Genomic DNA, 23,262 nt, shown 5'->3' on the forward strand with positions numbered 1-23,262 from the left:
GAAATAACACTTGACACAGAAAGTAAGGAGATCTATTTCGAGCCAGCAATTACTATTTAGAAAACCATGCACTGCACTTTTAATAGTGGTTGCTTATAATAGGGACACATTTATGGCAGCAAGACAACAAGAAGGCACTAAGTGATTGGCAGAACTGGGAAACAACTGACCAAGATGATTATATTTATAGACGCATACCAGTGACCAGTCGACTGCATGACTAGAGCAAGATTTAAAGATAACAACACCAATACTGATAGTTTTCTACCGAGCTGTGGCTTCTCACAGGAGAAGGAAAGTGCTTTTAAGACCACGAATGCCTTAAATCGAGTATCTTCTAGGAATTTTCTGCGGCTTTGAAACTACAATCAGGCCAAGATTGGCTTGGGGACTTGGACCGTATTGCTGGAGTATGGTTAGATGATTCATTTCAGCAGATGATTCATTTCTCAAAGGTATTAGCTTTGACAGTACAGTTCCTAAAAATTGTTATCAAATGGAATATAAGGTTCTTTCTTGTACAGATTCATCTCCATTTACTACATAAACTTCACAGCTCTCTCACTTTAGAAAGTAGTCCAAGTAGTACACACTGAGAGAACTTGATTATACAATTAATGCCTTGTACAGTATCTCTTCTCCCAACAGCTTCATCCTTCTTTCTCAGAACCTCAACTCCCTTTCCATTTCTGGATTCAAAAAACCAGAGCCAGTACACTCTTCCTCTCTCAGTTTCTGTACAATCTCTTGCATGTAACTACCTCTCCCTTCAAGCTCTTCCCCTGAAGTTTAAAAAGTATTAGACATCTGTATTAAAAAAGTAGTTCTGATTCTCAGCATCCCATGATACCCAATACTACATCAGAAGCCAGATTCCATGCCCTGAGAAACAAAGGAGGCTGTGCACGGATCTAGACCCGTATCTGCTATTATCTCTCTGATAGAACCGTAACAATAAAATTTCTTTTTGGCATAATTTTGCATTTAAAAATCTAGACACTGCAACTTGAATTAGTTGACCATTTGACTGTGTGAAGGTCTTCTGGAACGATAAACCCAGGTGTACAGAACTCTAACCGAGCTCTCCACGAACCAGATGGCACTACTGAGCATGGCCAGGCCCAGTGTGTGAGGCCATACCGCATCCCATTTCACCTTTCCCTGTGCTGAGAGAGACACTGAATTCCATGGCTCTGTTAGCATAGAAAAAAGCACTTGGTGCTGACAGGGGCAGACCCTTCCCTTAGTGCTATTAAACCCCGAGCCTATTGTGGTACCCACCTGCACCAAGCAGGGGCAATTCCTCCAAGGGGCACAATATGGAGAGTCCATGAGGAAGCTAGTGTCCCTACTATCAACTATATCAGGAGCAGGATGATATTTCAAACATCCTCATGCTGCCTTCACAAAGGCCGTGATCTAAAGTGAGCTGGCTGTGTGAGCCAATGGACTGTGCACAGCCAGATCTTTGCTAGCTGTTTTCTCCTAACAGCAACTTCACCGGGTGCCCCATATACAGAGGTCTCTTTCTGCATCCCCTGCAAAGTGTGTTTGTCCTTCAACTCTTCAAAGCACTTCATGTTTTTTTTATTTCATCAATCCTTACTGCAGTGTAGGAAGTAAATCATTTCTATCCCTATACTACAGACAGAAAGGAGCTGATATTGAGACTTACCTAAAGTCACCTAGCAGCATCAAGGGAGAGCTGAATTTCTTGCTTGATAACCTATGAAATGCCTTCTGGAACATATACAGGTCCATCCAATCCAGCATTCCTTGCAAGAATAACAGCAACCAGAAGTTTCTCCAGCAAGATAAAATCACAGACCATGATTTACCCACCCCTGCACTCCGTAACATTTCTCATAAATGACTCTGGATACTGTATTAGAAACACCTCTTCCCACCATCACCAACATAAAGAACCTTCCCTCCCTATCCAACAGTAGTGGTAGTTTTTCCCTCTTATATGATGTTCCACATTATTTTCTGCAAACATGACAGCTCTATCCCCAAACAATACATTATGGTAGAAGGTTATTACCTTCATCAAAGTCAGCATCATCCTCTGTATGCTGAGGGAATGGGAAGCAGTTGGTGATTTCAAGTCTGTCATCCACGACTAGCCCAAGCAGCACACCTTGGACCACTTCATTGCCTTGACCTTCTTCTTGATAATGTTTGATGATCTTCAGTACCACCTGAAAGAGAAGCTCTTGATTAGGAGAGCATGTCTTGGAATATATCATGCAGTGCAATTCCTGGACACTCTCCCAAGAATTAAATGGGGAAATCCAATGGAACATGAATATTGAGCCATTATACTCTTTGAAGACTGACAACAGGACCATAACACCTAAATATACTAAGAGTGCAATCCAATCCAGGTACCTGTAGTCCTCCAAATTTAAGAGGATTACGGACATCCTATCAAGGATGAAAGAAATGTGGAGATGATTGCCTCTGTGCTTCTCTCACCCTGAAAAACATTTGGGTTGTTCAGCTGTTTAAGGGTTCTGTACCTGTTTCCAAGGAAGACAAAGGCCCTACCAAAATTCATGGTAGAACCTCATGCTTCCCTTCCCCTAGAACATTCCCCAACTGTGAAGTCAAGTTTTGTGACCTCAAAAACACAGTTGATACAAAAAGAACCATACTGGCTGCCTTGGTGGAGGGAGGATACTGCAAAGTCAGCTGGAACCTTATTTTTCTCTATAGCCATCTAAACAGCATCTAGGAACCACAGGATTGTGCTCTAATGCAATTAAATCAAGTGAGGAACTTCTGTGGGTTGGGGAGCCATAATGGTTTCACCCAGAACTTAACAACCCATGCCCACTGCTGTATATGCCATGACAGTATATTTGGCAGCAAGGATTGGTAGGTGAAAAATGGCAATAGAGACCGCCTGTGGACCACAGGACATGGGCTAAGCACCACTGAATTGAATGAAAAGAGTCAATAATCACAGGAATGCTACCAGTACACCAGATGTATCTAGGATTCCATTTGCTCAAACAAATTAAGCAATCACCAATATTCAAAGAATAGCTGAAATATTTGATTATAAATAGTCTTCTTTGACTATAAGGAGTTAAAGCCTACTTTTTGTCAATTGACAGAATGCTTTTGTATTACTGAACTATTGTTAAATCAATTGTTTTAAACTGTTTTATATCAACAGTTGGATATCGACGGTAAGCCTACTTGAGCCCACCCCTACAATACAAGGAGCATTGTGTTCATATGAGATTCTGTACTGAAGTAAAGATATACTTAAGTAAGTCCTGCAAACAGAAAGAAGAAAGAAAAAGCAGAATGAAATGGTCCCATTTAGGACTGTAGCCAGGACATGATATTCTATTTACTTGCTCTCTCTTAGGTTTCCAGTTCCCCTCACTTCAATGGCCAATCAAAATTTTATGCCTGCTGGGCATGCTCAGTCTTCATCAGGCTTTCAGAGGAGGATCCTCCCTCCCCCAACCCCACTTGGGAGCATTTCTTAGCCATTGTTTGTTTGTGCTTCTGCAAGCTTTGCAGATCTGCCAAACCTGCTCATACCTCTTCCTGTATATGGATGGTGTCAGAATCCTATTGATACTGTCCACACGTAAAAGTAAAAGGGGTCTTTTTGTTGCAGAAGAGTTAGCATTCAGAGAAGAGAAGTTGTTATCAATACATAGATAATACTATCACCTAATCTACAGCTTTGCCAGTCCAAGCATCTAACCCCAAACTATGTAGCAAGTTCTAGACATATAGAGGTTCTTTTGTCCAAAGACATTAAGAAAATCTCTGCCCCACTAAATAAATACTCAGAAGACCTTTAAAAACAGCTTTTCTACTACAGAAAAAAAGTGGAGGGTGTTCTTGCAAGCAACTCAACAGAATCTTTGGCTAGTGGCCTTTAGCAGCAGTGGTCAACCCAAGGCCTGCACACACCCAAGGCCTGCATATCCATTTGCGTGGCTGTCACCAGTCCTTGCTGTCACCACCACCTCCAAGCTCTCAGCAAGGTGTGTGGGGACTACAGGCCTTGTTGCTTAGCACATTTAGGATCCCAACAGCTGTTTGGTAGACTGTCTGGAAAACAGAGCCCTGGCTCCCTCACCGAGTGCCTTTCAGCAGAATGAGGCTCCTGATAGCCCAATAAACAGCCATTTGGAGCCCATTCCTCTGGGAAACAAGGCATACACTGGGCATGTCTCCCAGAGATCCTAAAGGGGAGTAACACATAAATCCCAGAAACTGCCTACCCTTGGCCTTTAGTGAAAGCAAATGCAGCATGTCAACTAAAGCAAAATTCAGTCCCTGCCAGAGTCAAGAAATTGAGCAAAGGTAATTGCAGCCAGAGCACTTCTGAAATAATCTAGAGGGCTCAGAGGAAAATTGCTGCTCAAGCTTTACTAATTGCCAAGCAGAAGAGGAGGTTTCATTAAGGAAATTTTATGAGGATTAACCTTCTGCTCAAATACCTTGGCATCCCCTTGACTAATTGAAATATGTCATAGATATGCAACCCTATTATAAGATGCATCCATGCATTCCTGTGGAAACAATGAAGATATCCCACACCTAGGCACCTAACTCGGAAGCATTCCCAAGGGTTACTTTGTCATGTTCTAGTGAACCAAAAGAATAAATGCAACAAAGGCCCACTTCTTCCAACGGTAGGGAGATTTGCCTCCAAACTGTGCCCCACTGCGCCATTCTTGAGAGCTAGAGATTCAGTCTCATTCTCCTTAATACCAAAGTGTGCACATCAGGAAGGGCTGAGGGAGAAAGCAGAGGCTGGTGCCAAGAAATGTCTGTCATATGCAGGGGGCCTGGGACCCACTGCTTCACATCAAAGCTCAAATCCAGCAGGGATCAAGAGCTTTGCATGTGTACGGTTTTCACACTGCCAGCAAATACTAACAGCAGAGAATTCAACTGGAAGCAAATCAAGAGGATCATGAGCAGGTGGGATGAGAGGGCTGGCCTCAAAAGACGTATATCAGAAACCAAGTGCACTCCAAGCTAAATCTGCCTTGGAGCATTTACATATCAGGGGGAAAGCTCCCTGGGATATGTGAAAGGATCTGAAACTATTGGTGCAGTGCAGAGGCCATCCCCAGACTGGCCTCACATCTGTGAATCCCATTGCAGCTCCCTTGCTCAAAGTGGGCAGCTTGTCAGCTCAGGCACAGGAAGCCCAGACAGATGAAGGACGGTGAAACCTCTCTGCACAGGCCAATGCTTCCTGGCTTCGGCTAGCCGGCCACCATGTTTGTCCATGCATCCAAGAAATGTGAGCTGGAAGGGTAAAAGCAGGGGCGGCAAAACCCTTTCAGCCCAAGATGTGCTTTCAAATTCAGAGAAGCTCTTGCAGGAGCATATCCCAGTAGCAGCTAAGACAAAAGAAAAAAGGGACAGGACCAAAGTATCAAAAATACTAGTATATTTTATGTACTGATTTTACTGCCAGTAATGAAGACTTAGGAGACTTTGAATTGCCAGGATATGACTTACAGGTCAGAGGTTTGACATCCCTAGGTAAAAGCTTTTTTTGAAATGTCCATTTTGCCCGGCCCTTCTTCTTACCCCTCCACATTTTTTTTTTTTTTGCAAGTCTCTGCTTGCAAGCTATCTAACATGCTACATGACAGCAGCAAGACATTTTTACATTCTCAAAGCTTCCTCACTATCAATCATCTCTACGCTTCTTTTGTAAGTACCTAAGTCTGCAGGAAATAAAGCTATTGAGTTTTGTACCTGTACAACATGTGCTATTAATCTTGTGTAAGCAGCACTGAAGTCTTATTGATCTGTCAAAGAAACCAGGTACATAGTCAGAAGGCCTGAAGCAATTATTTTAAAAAGGGGCAATCCATGCCCTTATCACCACAGCATCACACCCTCTGGCCTGTTAGACCATGCTACAATTTGCCTTTTGTTAAGCTGAAATGAAGTTTACAATTCTGATAAACACCAACTGAAAAGAGACTGTATAAACCTGAGAATATGGGGAATTTCATAGTTCCCAAATCCACAAAAGAAGGATACTGCCATGGGAACCAACACCCTTGTAGAACTCTTTCTGGAACAGGTGACCTCGTTTGAGCTCCCCAGAAAGGTGAGCATTAGGCCATCAGTCTGGTTTTCCCTGACCAATGACCATGCTGGGTAGGAATAATGCATGTTGCAGTACTCCTACGTACCAATTACACTCTACTTTGAATCCTTAATCTGCAACTCACTGAAAATTGTCTTACTGTTCCCAGTTCCCTGTCCTCCAATCAACTATGAGAAGAGGCATAGACTGATGCACTCAACAGACTACACAAGCCTCCAGAAGGGTTAATTATTTGGGAAAGCTTCCATGTTTGCAAGACCCTAATATCTGTTGGCTGCTGTCAAAGCACTCATAGGGTTCCTTTTCATTCTGGTCATTTCCTGTGCACCCTCTGCTGTCAGATAAGAGTTGTTTTTGCTTCCTTCTATTTCTTTGCTGTGCCCATTAATCTTGGAAACTGAAACAGATTCTCAGTCCCCTACCCCACTAGTGTGATTTAGGAAGACTTACTACATCATGTTACAGAAACCCTTATCATGGAGAAGAGGCTTATATTAGTCATCTGTTCTATTTTGGAGAGCTAGCATGAAGTAGTGGTTAGACAGCTGTGCGGGGGGGAGGGGGGAGCAACAAAACCAGTTGTAGACAGCCCAATATGCTAGAGATGTTTTGACTACAACTTGCAAAGCCCTCACCACTGGCAATGCTGTCTGGAGCAATTCAAAAATCCTAGATGATACCAGGTTGTCTATCCCTGAACAAAACTGTAAAAAATGACCCAAGGACAGAATTCCACAGCTGCGTAGATGTGCTTAACAATACCACAAGGTTAACAAAGCACATAGTCACGAAGTTAGCATTCTCAAGGAACCAGCAGAAACTCAAAGTTAATTCTTCAGACCAACAGGGAAAAGACTAGTAAATTCTGCCGTAAGTGCAATGAAAAGCTCCCAGTAACAGAGGAAAGTAGAGTCCTTCTTTCAAAATTGCATCTTATGCTCAAACAGAGGGTATGCTTCTACACCGCTCATTTGCTGCTCCTCTCTTTCAGCTGTGCCTAGCAGAAAGCAGGCACAGGCTACATACCCCTTCCAGGGGATACAGAGAGAGATGGCTGTCCTGCAAGTTCTTCCCTACCCACTATACTGCTGCAATTGCAGGAGGTTCCTGTCATCACCCAGCTCTGCATTTAAGCAATGTGGACATCCATATGAGACCAAACAGCAGACAAATACAGGCAGCAAGATAGTGCTTTTATGATTTCCTAAAGCATTTCAAAACATTTAGCTAATGCATCATTACCGCTGTCCAATATAGAAGAGGTGTTAATCCTCTGGTCCTTCAAATTTCCGCAGATGACTCTGCTGCCTTCTCCAGGGCCTTTCCCACCAATTGTCTGGTTAGATACCCAGCATCTACAGTTATTCCCATTCTAAGAAGTTGGCATGCCTCACCGAAGGTAGTTACTGAAGTTAAAATCTGGTTGTAGTTTGGCCTCATCGCTTTTGCATTTAGTATTGCTCACTTTTCTCTTTGGCCTTACCCACCAGAATATGCCCCGCAAGATTGTGATCCTCAGGCTAGATAAGGTTGAACAATCCTGATATATGTGATGATGATACTGAAAACAAGAATAAATTAGTGAATTCACATTTAAACAGTGCTCTGAAGAGGGATTCTCTAACATGCATTTTTAGCTGCCATGCTACTCTGATTCAAAAGATGCAAGTCACTTGCAGATAGGGTGTTGTTGGGTTTTTTCCTTGTTTTTGGTTTTGGGGATTTTTTTGGGAGGGGGGTGGACCAGGGTCTGTCAAGTCTCCACTTTCCACTCCAGACAAAGACACTCCAAGCAAAATTAAGCTAGGGAGAGGTTGAAATGTCCACTTCACACTTTGAGAAGTGAGGTCTTATTTTATGAGAGTAATGAAATCTTGAACCATTTTTATTCAGGTTAGAACCACTACTTTTCTGCTCCCTCTTAACAGTCTCTCATTTGATAGTTCACAATAAGGATTTCTGTTGTCAGTTGTATGGTGAGATGTGTTCAGCTGTACTACTGGAAAACCAGCATTCAGGGGGTTTTGCTTATGAGCTAGTTACTACAGCCATCTGTGCATAAAAGCATCACTCCTCAGGCTTCATCTCCCAGCGGTCACATGTGCGAATATTTTGAGATGACAGCCAAGTATGGCAGCAGTTAACCTCATCATCATTCAACAAGCCATTTTTCACATGGGTTTGAGCTGAATTTTTACTGTCATTTTGAATTTAAAGAAAAGAGCCTGGAGGAAGAAGCGGGGTAAAGGGCTTTCTACATATAGCTTGTTTGGTGGAAAAGAAGAAGAGAAGCTAAAAGCAAGTGATGTGACCATTTTTGAAGTTTATGTTTGTGTTATCCTAAATTCTAGCATGCCTTAGCCAATCCTGTTCTTAATATAAAGAGTTTTTCTTTAAAAAAATAGCCCAGAGAAAGAGAGTGTGCAAGAGAACAAGCGTTAACATCTTTGGTGGTTATACCAATCTGCTTTGAATAGGATTTCACTCTAAATTCTGGAAGAGTTACAAAAACAGCATGCATTTAATATGGGCTAAGATATCCAGTAGCAATTCCATTTGCCCATATTGTTTTTTAAGCAGAATTATCAAGAATGATGAACATTTCGGTACCAGAAGATGCAAAAGCAGAGTTTCATGAGGTTTATGTAGCACCCTTTAAATATACTTTATACAATCTAAGATTTGGTTCACATCCAATATAAACAGAAAAATGGTTTGATGTTACATGGATGAGTCTTAAACAAGGACCAGCCACAGTATCATAAATGATATTCTGCCCTGTATGAAGTGAAATGTGATTGTAAGTTTTTGTAGTACCTAATCAAAAGCTGTTCTGGCTAAATAGAAGGCATGAAAGTCCCTTGCTCCTGAAGAGTCTGGCTGATGCTCCACTTTTAGAAGTAAGAATTTTTTGCTTCATGAATTTTGCCTTAAGTGCTTCTGTCTTCTCACTTCCCAATTAACCTACATCCAAGAAGATTCAGGCCTTCTTCAGTTTTGCCCAGTAATTTAGTTGTAGGGAGGAGAGGCCTCCATGCAGACACACATCACACCCTGTGAAGCTTTGAGATGAGACTGAGCTCTTCTCAAAGATGGCACCATTTCTGGTAGCTTAGTTCTTCATTAAATTAATGCATTATCATATATGAATTAATATACTAAACACTTGATACTTAACACTCTTTTTGGAGAAATGACTCAAGGTTCTTTCTTTATAAGTGAAAAGCCAACTTTAAGATGGCTGACACTTTGACAATGCAGTTCATCACAACAAGACACCAGGAAATGATCTAGCAATGCTTTCATAAGAGTAGCCCCTCAGGGTCAAGACACACACCAACCAATAAAACACAGACATTAGTTCTTATATGTTAACATTTAAAAACACAGTCCCTGCCTCAATCCGATCTTGAAGTTGGGAAAAAAGAGAGTTGCTGTAACCCTTTTCCTCAGTGCTCAGGAGTAAATCACATGACATCCTGTTCTCAATTCATGCCTGCTTTCCTTCCAGCTATGAATTCCCAGGCAGCAGAGGAGAAGTTCAGGAAAGCCCTATGGACTTCAATTCCTTTTTGCATGGTTCAAAAGCTCCTCTTCCAATCCATGCATATCCAGTATCTTCCTCATCATTGCATGCCATTCTGCAGCACTGACATTTATGTCTTCATTAAACAAACACATGCATGAAAAAAACGTTAACATGTCCCCAGTTTCAGCCTTAATTGGTATCACTTTCTAGTAAGCATTGCACATGGTTGCTTAAGCTTAGCAATGTCTTTTCCCACCTAGAGTAAGCAGAACATATCTGGTGGTGGCGCTGGTGTGGATGAGAGGATTAGCTGCTAAGGAGAGTCCCTTTAAGAGAATTAATTGCTAGCAAACACCAGAGTGTTTTGTGAATGCAAGTGGAAACACACACTATTATATTTTAAAGTAGTGGCCGACAAACTGGCACCAAGAGACCAAAATCCATCAGCCTTCTCAGCTATGCATAAATAATTGCAATAGAAGGGACCCATTTGATGAAAAAAAATAATGAGAAGCCTAACTGTTAAACCACAGCAGCAAAGACAAGAATACAGTTGCCAATTTCATGTGCAAACAGGAAAAGCTATTGCCAGGCAGAATTTTATCCCTGAGCCTTGAAGTATGACATACAGGCCTATGCTTATTCTTCAGTAGGATGCTCACTTAATAATGCCAAATGGTACCAGATGTTTATCTTCCACACATTTGGCTTTTTTACCAATGGCATCAACTTTGAGATACTATGCTTTGTGATATATAGCAATAAAAATTTAGAGACTTAGTAATAGTTTAACTGTTTAGTTTGATTTTATTTAATTATAGTAAGAACACCAATATATTTCTTGTGGGTGCTACGGTGATAGAAGTGAGTGTAAGATGTGGGTAGGCAAGGGTGGAAGGGCCTCTGTGGATGGATTTTATTTTTATGGATTCTATTTCATTGTTATAGATTGTGATTATTTGCTGCATAACTGTATGTATTTTAAATTGTACTGTTATGTGTTTTGTTGTAAACCATTCTGAGAGCTTTGATAGCTGTCAACAGTATACAAAAGCAGTAAACAAATACATGAAATAGCACTGTATAGCACAACATGAGTGATTTCTCAATTACTTTCCTTAAAAATACTATGTTTTCCAATATACATTTACTGAACGCTGTTACATCTAAAGCTATTTAGATTTGTTTCTTTGCCATTTGATCTCAGAGAGAGAATGTAGGGATTATGTTGTCAATTTCTTTTGGGGGAGTAAATTATAAGATTATTTCCCTCCTGTGAAGCTTACTTATACATTACATTTCTTGGCAAGATCTGCTATGGCAACCCTATGAATGAAAGCCCTCCAACATGTCCTGTCCTTAACAGCCCTGCTCTTATAAACCCAAGGCTATGGCTTCTTTGATCCATCTCATATATGAACTTATTTTTCCTTCTGCTTTCTGCTTTCTCCAACATTATCGTCTGCTCCAGTGAGTTTGCCTTCTCATGATGTGCCCATGGTATAACAGCCTCAGTTTCTTTATTTCTTTTTCCAGGGCAAGCTGTGGCTTTATCTAAACTAGGATCCAATGGTTTGTCTTACTTATCTATAATTCCTCAACTGTCTGTCTGCTGTTCAAAGCAACTTACAACGTGTAAAGCTAGTATATGTATCACAATACATTATCACAGTGTTCCTCAACACATGGTGAATTCTGTTGAAATCTGTAAAGCTCAGGTTGCAATCCTATACCCCCAGGGTCCCAAAGCCTTTTCAAACCCATTTGGGAATCTGGGCAACTGCAGCAAGCACCAGCACAAAATGGCTGTCATGGAGAATATGACTCAACACATAATGACTAATATGGGACCCTGGCTGGTCATGAAGCTGTGGGGAAGAGAAATAGTGAGGGACAAGGGGAGAGGGTTGGGTGGAGAGAACAGGAAGAACTACTGCCTAATCATCTTTCATCTATATCAGTCTTACCCCTTTGCTCACACGGTGTCTCTCTCACTCCCTCTTCAAAATCTCTTTTCTTACTATTTCTGCCTCTTTCCCAAGTCATCTTCTTTCCCTCTCCTGTCCTTCACCCCCTTCTTGGTTTGTCTACCACTTACCCATTTATCAAGTTTCTGTACAGTCAGCTTCTATTTCTCTTCCCCAGCACCTATTTACTTCACTGTTTTTCCTTATTCCTAACCAACAGTCTTGCTCCTCCTCCACCACCAAATTTTGCCTTGCAAATTCCTTCCATTCCTTCGAATTCCTGTGCAGCAACAGGAAGGAATAACTGGCACCCTAACATTTTCAATGTTTTATTAAGATGTTTGTTGAAGACAACAGCAAGTGGGAGAACTGAGCATGTGTTCTGGAGATGCCCACACCGGGGACCCCTGCAAACCAACTTTCCTGGGGACAAATCCTACTGAAGCAATGGGACTTACATCTGAGTAGACTCATGTGTTTCCTGCACTTGGTACATTTCAGGGCTTGATGCATGCCCAGTGGAACTTGCAGCCCCTAAAATCAGTATACCAGATGAGGCCTAACCAATGCTAAGTAGAAACAAGTAGAACTCTACCTGCACCATCTCAGACATCCTCCATCCTATCCTAAAAGGAATCCTATACAATAGCCTAAACAATTGAATGATTTCAACTGTGTCAAATTCTTTATTGGGAGAGTCATTACAATGATCTGTAGGAACCTCCTCCTTGATGTCTTAATTATACTCTTGAGAAGAAGCCTACAAAAGTGACTTGCCTGCAGAAAATAATTACTGGCCTGTTGGGAGCTTAGTACCAATACTGGTCACCACTGAAAGGGAACTTCTTCCCTAGCATCTATCATGGAAAGGCAGGCAACTAATGTTTTGCCAAGCCAGTTTTTGAAAAGGTCAACTATAATTGAAGTGGTGGTGAAGCAATGGATCAATGTTGCCCTACCACTGACCATGAAAGTAGAAGAGCTCTTCTTCTACAACTAGAACAGAAACCAGGCAGCCTGAGGAGAGGCAGATTCATCTATTCACTGATCACCCACAGTCACCCATGGCGATCAGCCCTCCATATATTAATAAGCCACATTTATTCTTGAAATCTGATTATGGTATTAGCAGAATACCATACCACAAAGGCACCTGTGGTTAAGTGTAAGTGTAGTACAGTAGCATAGCAGCTTGGTTTTCAAAAATTAAGAATTAATCCTTAATTATGGCCATTTTGCATTTACTGGAAACATATTCCTTACAATATTTTCAACTCTAACTTCAAAAGAACTGAAGCTCAATAGTAACTACATGGGTGCTCTACAACCACTAGCATCTCCAGATAGGGCCAGGAAAGGCTCCTGCTGAAGCTGTGTAGAGTTGCTGCCAATCAGCATAGACAGTACTGAGTTAGATAGCCCAGCAGCCTGACTAAGGATAAAGTGGTTTCCTCATTAACTATATCCTACTAAAGTATAATGTGCCAAGTATGCAAATTAAGTTTCCATTTTCAATCTCTCCTACAAAAGAAACAGATGAAACATTAGCAAGGTTTCAGTTGGGATTGAAAGCCTGAGGCTAGTTTGAGCAAGAGGTATATAGCATCACTACTTGGGAGTGCAAATAGAGCTGCTTTTAGTAGTTTTCTGACCTGCAACAACAGATATTTATAGTATATGACTACTACTTCTACAAATATTCTTTCTGAATGTAATACATTGGCGTGCAATCGTATTGTGAACAGAAGCCTCTGAACAGAGTGCTACACACAATGAAAGAAAGGAAGAGAAACAACAGAAGTAATCTTCAACTCTTCTATCACATTGCTCTGCATTTTCACTAGACGGGATTTTCTACCAGGATTTTCTATTCTATGGGAGGGTCTCACAGAATAGCAGAGTTGGAAAGGCCAGAAAGCTATCAGGTCCAACCTCCTGCTGTTGCAGGACACTAAGATATACCATCCCATTTAGATGCCTGTCCACAGGGAAGGGAAGGGAAGGGAAGGAGGGTGGAGCAATTTCAGGATCTCATCTCCAAGCCTCCCCAAGTTTTCTCCAATTCCACAGAAATACCACCTTTTACATATGGTGCAGTTCCTTCTTAGCTTACTGGGAGGGGGCAGGAGATCAGAGCAGAGTGTCTGAACAGATCTGGGAACCCAAAAAAATCTTGTGGGGCCAGATACTGTCAAGAGACCTCAGAATCACTTCAATGTTTAAGGAAGCAAGAAGAGTTGCAACTAATTCAGTACCAACTCAGAAAAAAACCCTACTTTTCTTCATGTGATGCACAGCATTCATTGTCACGATAATACAGCAGTGGCTATTTAAACAAGTATTAATATATTCATGAAGGATTAATCAACTGATGGCTGTTAATCATGATGTCCATATGAAACCTCCAGGATCAGAGATCCCTTATCAATGAATAGCAGCTGCTAGGGAACAGCACCAGAACTATTGCCTATAACCCTTCCTGGAGGTATCTGGTTGGCCATTGTGAAACCAGTATGCCTAGGAAGTCGAAGAAGATGAGCAACAGGGTGACGCTGCACACGTGTTCTCTTTGTGGCCTTCTCGTGGGCAGCTGGCTGGCCACTGTGTGAACAGAATGCTGGGCAAAATGAACCAGTGGTTTGAGCCAGAATGGGTCTTATTGCAGGCGGCTAGCATTAAGCCCGAGACACGGCTGGAACCAGAGTCCTGAAACGGACGGACCTGGGGCCTGATGATCCAGAAGGGCTGTTCTTCTCGTCCACAGAACAGAACGGGATCCTAGCTTGATTGATTGATTTATATCCTGCCTTTTTCCTACAAAGGGCTCAAGGCAGCTGACATCTCCTCCTCCATCTTATCCCCACAACAACAACCCTGTGAGGTAGGTTGGGCTGAGAGTCTGTGACTGGCCCAAAGTCACCCAGTTGGCTCCATGGCTGAGCAGGGACTAGAACCCAGATCCTCTGAGTCCCAGTCCCAGGCTCTTAGCCACTACACCGCGCGCACGTGGAAAGAGGGCAAGGGAGCTGCTTCCTCCGCACCTACTGAAGGAGGACCTGCGGAAGCCGGCCGGCCGGCCTCCCACACGAACCCTTTCCCAGCCTTTCCCGATTACCCGCCCCGGCTTAAGCTCACCAGCCCGTCGATCTGCACTTGCTTCACCGCGGAATCCCCCGGGCCCGACTTGGCCTTGCCTTTGCTGCCAGCCACGGAAGAACTGCCGCCACCGGCCGCTTCCTTGCGCGACGCCATGCTAGAAAAGGAGAGGGCACGCAAGGGCCGGGAAAGGAAGGAGGCGGAAGCACGTCCTTCCACAAAAGCCGTCCGGATAGAAACGGATGCTGCCGTGTTGAAAAATGCGGTTCCGGAAAGAAAGTTCCTCTAGGTGGGCGCTAAGAGGATTTCAAGAGGAGGGAAGGATAAGATTGAGAAGCGCGCCGGCGCAATTGGGCCGGGAGATAGCGCGGAAGTTAACGAAAAACGTGACTCTTGAGCGCATGTGTGGTAATACTGGTCCCTCGCCTCTCAGATATTCTTGCCTTCATGGCAACTATTAGAGTGAAGCCCATCATACCGGACGGGGGCAGTCAGACCGCCGAATAAATGTGATGCAGCAGCGTCAAGGGGCACATACGGGCAATGTCAGGATTCAACATTATCGCATATAAACGGTGTGTTTGTTGTGATTTTAGCGATTCCGACTTGATACCAATATTCACACGGACTATTACTGATACCCACGCAGTTCTGTATAAGCGAGACAGCTGCATCGGGTTGGAGCCCGTGCTGCTACCCCTGTAATATTCTGCGAGGATAGCATCAGAGGAAGATGGTGACATTTATTTCAATGAGACTCCTCATCCATTACAGCTTTTCCCTTCAGCTTTATAGAAACGATTCATGGGGATGGACTGCATCTCCAAAATAGGTTCATCCCAATGGCGCGCCATGGATATTCCCATAAAGTTCAAAAAGAAAAGCTGCGATGGATCAGAAGCCTCGTTGACATAGGGACCGGCATCCATTGAATCATACTGTATGTATTGCTTGTTATTCACGCTTGTTATTATAGAGCATCTAGGCAAATAATCCTGCTTTGAAGACATGACCATCCGAAAACGCTTTATTAGGTAACCGCGAAGCACTCCTTAAAGGCTCCCCGAAGCACGTTACAGGCAGCTTCACTGCGCGTGCGCGCATCGTTCCTGCTTCCGGTGTAGTGCTTACGCTTCCGGCAAAGGAGGAAGTTTTGCAAGGAGCTTCCTCCCCATCTCTCTGGTTCTTCTTGCGCCTCCGCCATGAAGATCACTCGGCAGAAGCACGCCAAGAAGAACATGGGCTTCTACAAGTACAACTTCGGCTTCCGGGAGCCCTTCCAGGTGCTGTTGGACGGCACATTCTGCCAGGCCGCGCTGCGCAACAAGATCCAGATCCGCGAACAGTTGCCGGGATACCTGGCGGGGGCCACGCAGCTCTGCACGACGCGGTGAGCGCGGTGGCACGTGACACGCTCGCGGGCGGCGGAGGGCGTGGGTTTTGATTGGGGGAAAGCTCGGCGGAGGGGCGGGGCGAGGAAGCTGCCGCGCCGCTAACACGGCGGGGCAGGCGAAGCCCTGCATCTTGCGCTTTCGGGATGCTTGCCTGCGGCTGGGGTTGATGGGAACTGTAGTAACAAAGTCTGAGGCGTGGAGTTGCCTACCTCAAGGTTAGAAGTGTTGGATCGGGGTCAGGGAGGCTCACCTGTGCGGTGTCTCTCTCAGCCTAGCCCTCCCTCACAGGGTTGTTGCCACAATAAAATGGGAGCGTTAGCACAGCCTTGAGCTTCCTTAAGAAATAGCTACTGCTCCTATGACCTTTTCTGCCTCAGCCATCTAACATGCAAACTGTGTTTATGTATAGATCAGGGTAAAGGTAAAGGTTTCCCCTTGACATTAAGTCCAGTCATGCCTGACTCTAGGGGACGGTGCTCATCTCTGTTTCCTAGCCGAGGGAGCCAGCGTTTGTCTGCAGACAGTCTCCGTGCTCATGTGGCCGGCATGACTAAACACCGAGGTGCATGGTGTTACCTGCCCACCGAAGTGATACCTTTTTATCTACTTGCATTTGCATGCTTTCAAGCTCCAAGGTTGGCAGGTGCTGGGACGGAGCAACGGAAACTCACCTTGTTGTGCAGATTCGAACTGGTGACCTTTCGATCTACCAGTCCAGCAGCACAGCGGTTTAAACCACTGTGCCACCTGCAGTCCCCTTAGGATGGCATACAAGAGCTTTAAATAAATAATAAATAAATAGTGGTACCAAACAAACTTGTGTTCAAGTCATTGTTTAGCATCATCCACACACAAGGGGGCAATATTAGCAGGAAACCCCAGGGTTTAATGAAGTATAAAGGTAAAGGTTTCCCCTTGACGTTCAGTCATGCCTGACTCTAGGGGGCGGTGCTCATCTCCGTTTCCTAGCCGAGGGAGCCAGCGTTTGTCCACAGACAGTCTCCCTGGTCATGTGGCTGGCATGACTAAACACCAAAGTGCACGGAACGCTGTTACCTGCCCACTGAAGTGGTACCTTTTTATCTACTTGCATTTGCATGCTTTCGAACTGCAAGGCTGGCAGGAGCTGGGACGGAGCAACGGAAACTCACCTTGTTGTGCAGATTCGAACCGGCGACCTTTTGATCTACCAGCCCAGCAGCACAGCAGTTTAAACCACTGTGCCACCTGCAGTCCCTTATAGATCAGGTTATTGGGCAGTATAACATTGAAACAAATAAAATATTACATGTATGTGCACAATAAATGTGCATACTGATGCTGTTGTTTGTACTTAGTTGTTTGTGGCTTCCCCATTTTTGAAAACAGGAAGGCATGTTTCTATGTATGGGGTGGAAAACTTTCCAGTGTTTTTCCCCATGCAAAACTTTCCTGCTGTCATGTGTCAAATTAATGAGATCCCAACCTTCTCTCCTGCTTTGAGGGCAGGATCATCCCCATAGCTTTCTAATATGCCCATTATGTGCTTTGAGTCATTTTTGAGTTATGGTGACCATATCGATGAAAGCTCTCCAAAATGACCATTACATTTATTCCGATTGTTTATATTTCACTTTTCATTATGCGAATTACGGCATTATGCAAATTCCTTAAATATCACTAATTATGAATAAAATTACAGCACACACATGGTCCTGTGGTTGTGGTGGAGAATACAGTGCTGTTGGAGGGCATTCCAAGGTGATCCTCATCTGTATACCTCAAAAGCTGCATATGTAAGAGCCAGTACAGTATAATCATTAAGGTTATAGGCAGGGCTTTTTTTGTCATAGAACGCACCGGAACGGCGTTCTGGCACCTTTTTTTTCCAATGGATTTTACGAAGTGATTTTGAATTGCTTGTCAGCGTAGCAGGTCAGCAGCAAACATCATTAACATAGTGCCTGCAGGCTGCTTTTGTGTCTGCGCCGCCCGGCTTGGGATGCTGCTCGGCTTGGGATTGGTGTGTGTTGTCGCGCGCTGAGTGCTTACTGCCGGCAGCAACGTGAGTTCTGGCACCTTTTTTTTTTTTTTTTTTTACAAAAAAAAGCACTGGTTATAGGACAGCCTTCCAACTGCACTTTCCTTCAATCCTGCCAGGAGTCAGGAAGAATGGGAAAGAATCCCACACAGCTTAGAGTCGCTTATTCCCAAGTAAAGTCATTAGTACCGGACCTCCCAAATCCTGTATTTAATTGGAACTTAGTTGGCCTTGGTTTCAAAATTTAAAATAGTATGGTGTTTAAATAAGAAACTTTGTGATTATCATTCTTACCTCATTTTCCTTTAGCTGTATCCTGAAAGAACTAGAATCCTTGGGAAAGGAGTTGTATGGTGCAAAACTAATTGCCCAGAGATGTCAGGTTCGCCATTGTTCTCACTTCAAAAATCCAGTGAGTGGCTCACTCTGCCTTTTGTCTATGGTTGAAGATGGAAATCCACACCATTATTTCATTGCTACACAGGTAACATTCTTTCCCAAGTTTGCCTGAATAAAACACAAAATTTCCTTTGCTGTGACTGAAAATCTGGCCATTTTATAGTGAGTTTTGATTAAGTTCAGCTTTCCTTGTTGGAGCTGCTCCAGAAAAACTTTAGTTTATGCAGATTTGGACTGGCCTTACACAGCCCAGACAGTACTTAATGCGCAGCTAAGTGAAACAGGCTTTCAAAATGGACTTACTTAGAAGTAAACTTTGCTGAGTACAAGAAGATTTCAGTGACTTGTCTTGCTGAATGTAAAAGCATTCAGGATTTAATTCCTCTTGCAACAAGATTCCTCAACATAAGATTAGAGTCACAAATGTATTATGGCTAAGCTTTATTTCCCAAAGAGGAATGAAGAGCTTGGGGGTTTGTCTGCATGATATATAGATTTGGTTCTGGCTGATAGTTGAAAGGCATCTGTGTTATTTCTATGCAGTCTTACATAAGTCTGCTTAGAAATAAACCCCACTGAACTCAGTGGAGCATTCTCTCATTGCAGCTAAGGAGCTGGAATGTAGCTGAAAACACAAGCCCCTTGAAGGCTTGAAAAGGCAGGTTATACACAAAACAAATTGTAATCTTGAGCTGTTTTATCACTTCATCTTGCTCTAGTATAATGATTAAAATGTGCAAAACAAAAATGCTTGAGTTCGTAAAGAATTTAACATATAATATGTGACTAATAATTATTTCAAATTAAGAATGACAATTTTCTTCCCAGATTGTTGATGGGGACCTCATACTACAGGTGAGAGTTAAAGCAAGAAATTTCCTGACTTATAACTTAGTCAACTAGACAGTACCCTAAATTAGGTTTCAAAATGATAAATGTACAAGAACTGTGGAATTCAGAGAACTAGTTGATCTGCTCTAGCAAAATGCCCATTATTAAGGCAAGCAGGGAGCAGAAAAAAATGACCGCACATTGCAGGAACCCCTGGAGGAGCAGAATGTATTCCTGCTAGCTGAGTTTATACCACCCTCTTCTGTGAGCCATTGAACTAGTTTGCTACTACATCTTTAAGCATGTTCAGCAAAAACTTTAGTAAAGAAGCAATTCAGGGAAGATGCTTAGAATGTTTGTTTTCCTCAGTGAGTTATCTGCTTGGTTTATAAGACTGCCTTCATTTGTGAAGCATGGGTATAGAACCTGGATTATCTTAACTATGTTGCTCTGTCTTCTGTTTCTTTACATATTTTATAGGACCAAGATCTGACAGCAAAAATAAAGAAAAGGGCCGGGGTTCCTCTTCTGTTCATAATACAGAACACTATGGTTCTAGACAAACCTTCTGCAAAATCCTTAGCCTCAGTTCATACAATGCAAACAAATAAGCTTATTCCAGAGCATCAGAAGCAAAGCATTGCACTTCTCAAGGAGCAGCAGGGGCTAGTCAAGACTTCTGACCCCAAAAAAAGAAAGCGAAAAAGAGCTGCTGGCCCAAACCCCCTCAGTTGCCTGAAGAAGAAGAAGAAAAAAAGTGAAGAGGGCTCACAGCCTTCGGCATCTCAGAAAAAACGGAATAGGAAGCACAGCAAAAGGAAATCTGAAGCTGCAGCTGGGTCTGTGTATTCTGGGCCCCAAAATGTAGAAGCCTAAAACTGTCCAGGAAAAGTTAGTGGCCAGAATTTTTCTCTGAACTTTGGGTGAAGACAATGTTTACAGTGAATAAATTTTGGTTTTGTTTTTTTAAATCTAGTTTTATTTCTATATTTATACACATACATACACACCATTATTTGAAAAAGAGCAAAGTTTTCCTGATGCAATTTTACAATCTTTCCAAAATGAAATAAAAAATGTATCTTAAGCATCATCAGAAGTATTATCCCAGGAGGCACATGACACTTAAAAGCAACTAAAGATTTGTATTTAGTGTTGAAAAATTAATATGCAGGTACATCTTGGTAGAGGAACCAAAAGGGGTAAAAACCACAGGTCAAATCTGTATTTCTTCTGTGAAAGAGCTCTCCCCTCCTACATCTTGGCTCTCCTTAAGCCTGGATCCTTGGAAGCTGGCTGTGGTTACTGATAAATTCATACACCATCTAGTAGAAAACTAGTTTCTAGATATGGAGAAGTGCTCTTTTATTGTGTTCATGGCCCTTTCAGATCCTGTTATTTTAATGGGAGAGAAACACATACTTGGCTCTCATTTCTCTTTCTAAATCAACAGGATTTACTTAAAGAATCATGCTCTAATTATATGGGGCAATAAGGTTATTCGTGCACTGAAGATTAAGTTGTAATGTATTTTCAATTGTAACTTCAAAGTATTGTATTCCTGTTCCATATCCAGTTTGTTTAATTACAAGAAATGGACTTCTTTATCAGTCCCTACTATCTGACTCAGATTTAGTCAGTTTCCAGTCTTCTGAGAACTAATCACTTCCCTGAAGGGCAATTTGTAATGCTGGATGTCAGTTCCTAGTGCCAGAATGATAGTCTTTTGAAAGTTCTGTACATGTAATTTTGTTCTTTCAGCGAATGAACAAAAGTGATAAATGGGTTCTCTACACTCAGAACATTTTCCATGGTATTAATTACTTCAGAAGGCTGAAAAGACAAATAGGGTTGTAATGTTGGAGTTCGGTGGAGGAGAGAGAGAGACTGGAAGCCCAGTGTCCTGATCGCTAAATAAAGCTAGACATCCTCCTCCATGTTACCAGTTTGTAGTGCAATCCTGTATATTTTTGCTACCATTCAGTTACAATAGACTTAAACCCAGGTAAGTAGGCATAAAATTTCAGTCTGTTTTAGTTTAAATATGGAACACTCTGTATTCCCCACCTGTCTGCATACACATGTGCTCTCTCCCCACCCTGTCACACAGACACAAGGCTCTCTGCATTTCCCATGGCTAAGAAAACCAATTATGCAAGAATCGTTATGTAGAGTAAAATGTATACAGGGTTAATAATTCTGATTTTGCTAGGTCCTAGAGGATGCAAAGAGTTGTCAGCCACTGAATAACTAGAGATTTTAATGCATCTTTACATTCTGGTCTACAAAATCACCTACTGAAAAGAGATGGAGCTGATTCTCAGTGGAATTCAAGTCATGCAGCAAATATGCACCTGAGAAAAAATGAGTGTATGGTTATGTGATTGTGCCACACATACATGAAGTATGACATTGGTTGAAGAATTCCACAATTTTTAAATGGGTTTGGAGCAAGACGAGAACAATTTCTAGGGAAATCTAGGCAGGGAAAGAAAGTAAGGGCACAGTTCTAACATCCCTGCCCTTGATGCACATATGCCTCCAAACTTGGGATTCCAGAAGGAATCGGAGCAAGTCCTCAGCCCCAGCATCTTATCTGCCTTGCCCCACAGCACACTCTTCTCTTACACAGCAGTTTTTTGCACATCAGCTGCAAGGGAGGTGGGGCAGAGGCTTGGGTTTCAGAGTCTCAGCCTCAAGGTCACATTATCCTGGAGGTAGGACTTGGAAGAACCCTATGGACTCCCTGATGAAGATGGGAGGGCGTAGAATTATGTCCAAAGCAAGATTTCCCTGTTACTAATAGAAATAATACATTACACAAAACTTATCCCAATTACAGAATAACTTGTTACAAGAATTCCCTTGTTATAAAAGTCGTTTCTAATTTAAGTTTGCTTTGGGTCTTGGTTTGGAGTTAATGATCACATTTATTATTCAGGTTTGGAGTTAATTACCACATTTTATTATGGTTTTTGCATCCTGTCTTTTCATATCATAAGCAAGTTAATTAAGAATCAGTAAATACTTCTCAGTTGAAACAATTGTTAATATCTCACTAGAATCATAAAAGCTGGCCCTTCAGAGAAAAGCTCTCCCAACTTGCCTTGCAAACAAAATTTGAGATTGTGTTTAAATATGAATATATAAAAACTGTTAGGGACTGTTCCTATGGTTCCTAGACATGGCTTGAGAAACTTTCAGTAGTTGAAATTCCTATCTCCAAGGTCAGAGAGACTAGTCTGGCATTAGGATTGGGGCTCTGAAACTCCAGCCCTTAAATCTCTCTCTGACAGGTTAAAGGATATGGAAAGGGGATGGCTGTAAAACTGTTCCAGCTTACTTGCTTCCTTTCACTTCAAAGATGGTCCTGCTGGACAGACAGAAAAGCTCATCAAGAAAAAATGCAGACTGGAAGAAGAAGCTACAGTTGCTTCTGCCACTCTTCCAGATTTGCATCGGATGCCAGTAAACCTCTGACTTTGGTGGCCTATGGGCATCCTGATATGATTTTATCCTTACAGTATTAAAAGCATCAGTCTGAAACAACAGAAAACCCAGTTCAACACTTAAAAGCAGATACACCCAAGCTTTTAAGGCCTGCTTAAAAGTTAGTAACTGGGAGGATTATCTATCTCCCTTCTGAAGTAGTTCCAGAAATTGAGAAGACCCTGAAGGTGCTCACCAGTCATGTAGATCTTGAGACTGGGCCTGTGAGCAGGGCATGTAAGGCTGATCTTAGAGTCCATTCAGGTGCCTCTCATTTATTTATATACTGCTTTCCCACAAGTTTGTGCCCAAAGCAACTCAAAACATAAAGAAAAAGAGCCATTTTGGTTATGGAGCAGGATAGAAATCAAATAATAAATAACAGCAAATGCTATTTACTGCTTTTCATGAACTGTTCATGA

At 42.5% G+C, this 23,262-nt stretch overlaps 2 protein-coding genes across 3 annotated transcripts in view; one reads left to right on the forward strand and one right to left on the reverse strand.

The window, feature by feature from the left end:
• EIF3H (eukaryotic translation initiation factor 3 subunit H) overlaps positions 1 to 14,907 on the reverse strand; it is a 76,938-nt gene extending 62,031 nt beyond the window's left edge. The window contains exons 1-2 of the mRNA XM_044421808.1: positions 14,747 to 14,907; positions 2,045 to 2,201 (exon numbers count right to left, since the gene is read on the reverse strand). Of these exons, the coding sequence (XP_044277743.1) occupies positions 2,045 to 2,201; positions 14,747 to 14,863 (274 nt within the window). The 5' untranslated portion in view covers positions 14,864 to 14,907. The remainder of the gene's footprint in view (positions 1 to 2,044; positions 2,202 to 14,746) is intronic.
• A 923-nt stretch (positions 14,908 to 15,830) lies between these two features.
• On the forward strand, positions 15,831 to 20,322 carry UTP23 (UTP23 small subunit processome component). 2 transcript variants are annotated; one of them, XM_044421809.1, is made up of 4 exons: positions 15,831 to 16,097; positions 18,431 to 18,605; positions 19,349 to 19,375; positions 19,832 to 20,322. In XM_044421809.1, the coding sequence occupies exons 1-4, from the start codon at positions 15,910 to 15,912 to the stop codon at positions 20,225 to 20,227; spliced, it is 786 nt and encodes a 261-aa protein (XP_044277744.1). In that variant the 5' UTR covers positions 15,831 to 15,909; the 3' UTR covers positions 20,228 to 20,322. The 2 variants fall into 2 exon arrangements, with proteins under 2 accessions (XP_044277744.1, XP_044277745.1); XM_044421810.1 differs by lacking the exon at positions 19,349 to 19,375 and having other exon boundaries at positions 15,837 to 16,097.
• The last annotated feature ends 2,940 nt before the right edge of the window (positions 20,323 to 23,262 follow it).

Source organism: Varanus komodoensis, unplaced genomic scaffold, assembly GCF_004798865.1.
Source record: "Varanus komodoensis strain SLA01 unplaced genomic scaffold, ASM479886v1 scaffold12, whole genome shotgun sequence".
NCBI classification, from domain to species: domain Eukaryota; kingdom Metazoa; phylum Chordata; class Lepidosauria; order Squamata; family Varanidae; genus Varanus; species Varanus komodoensis.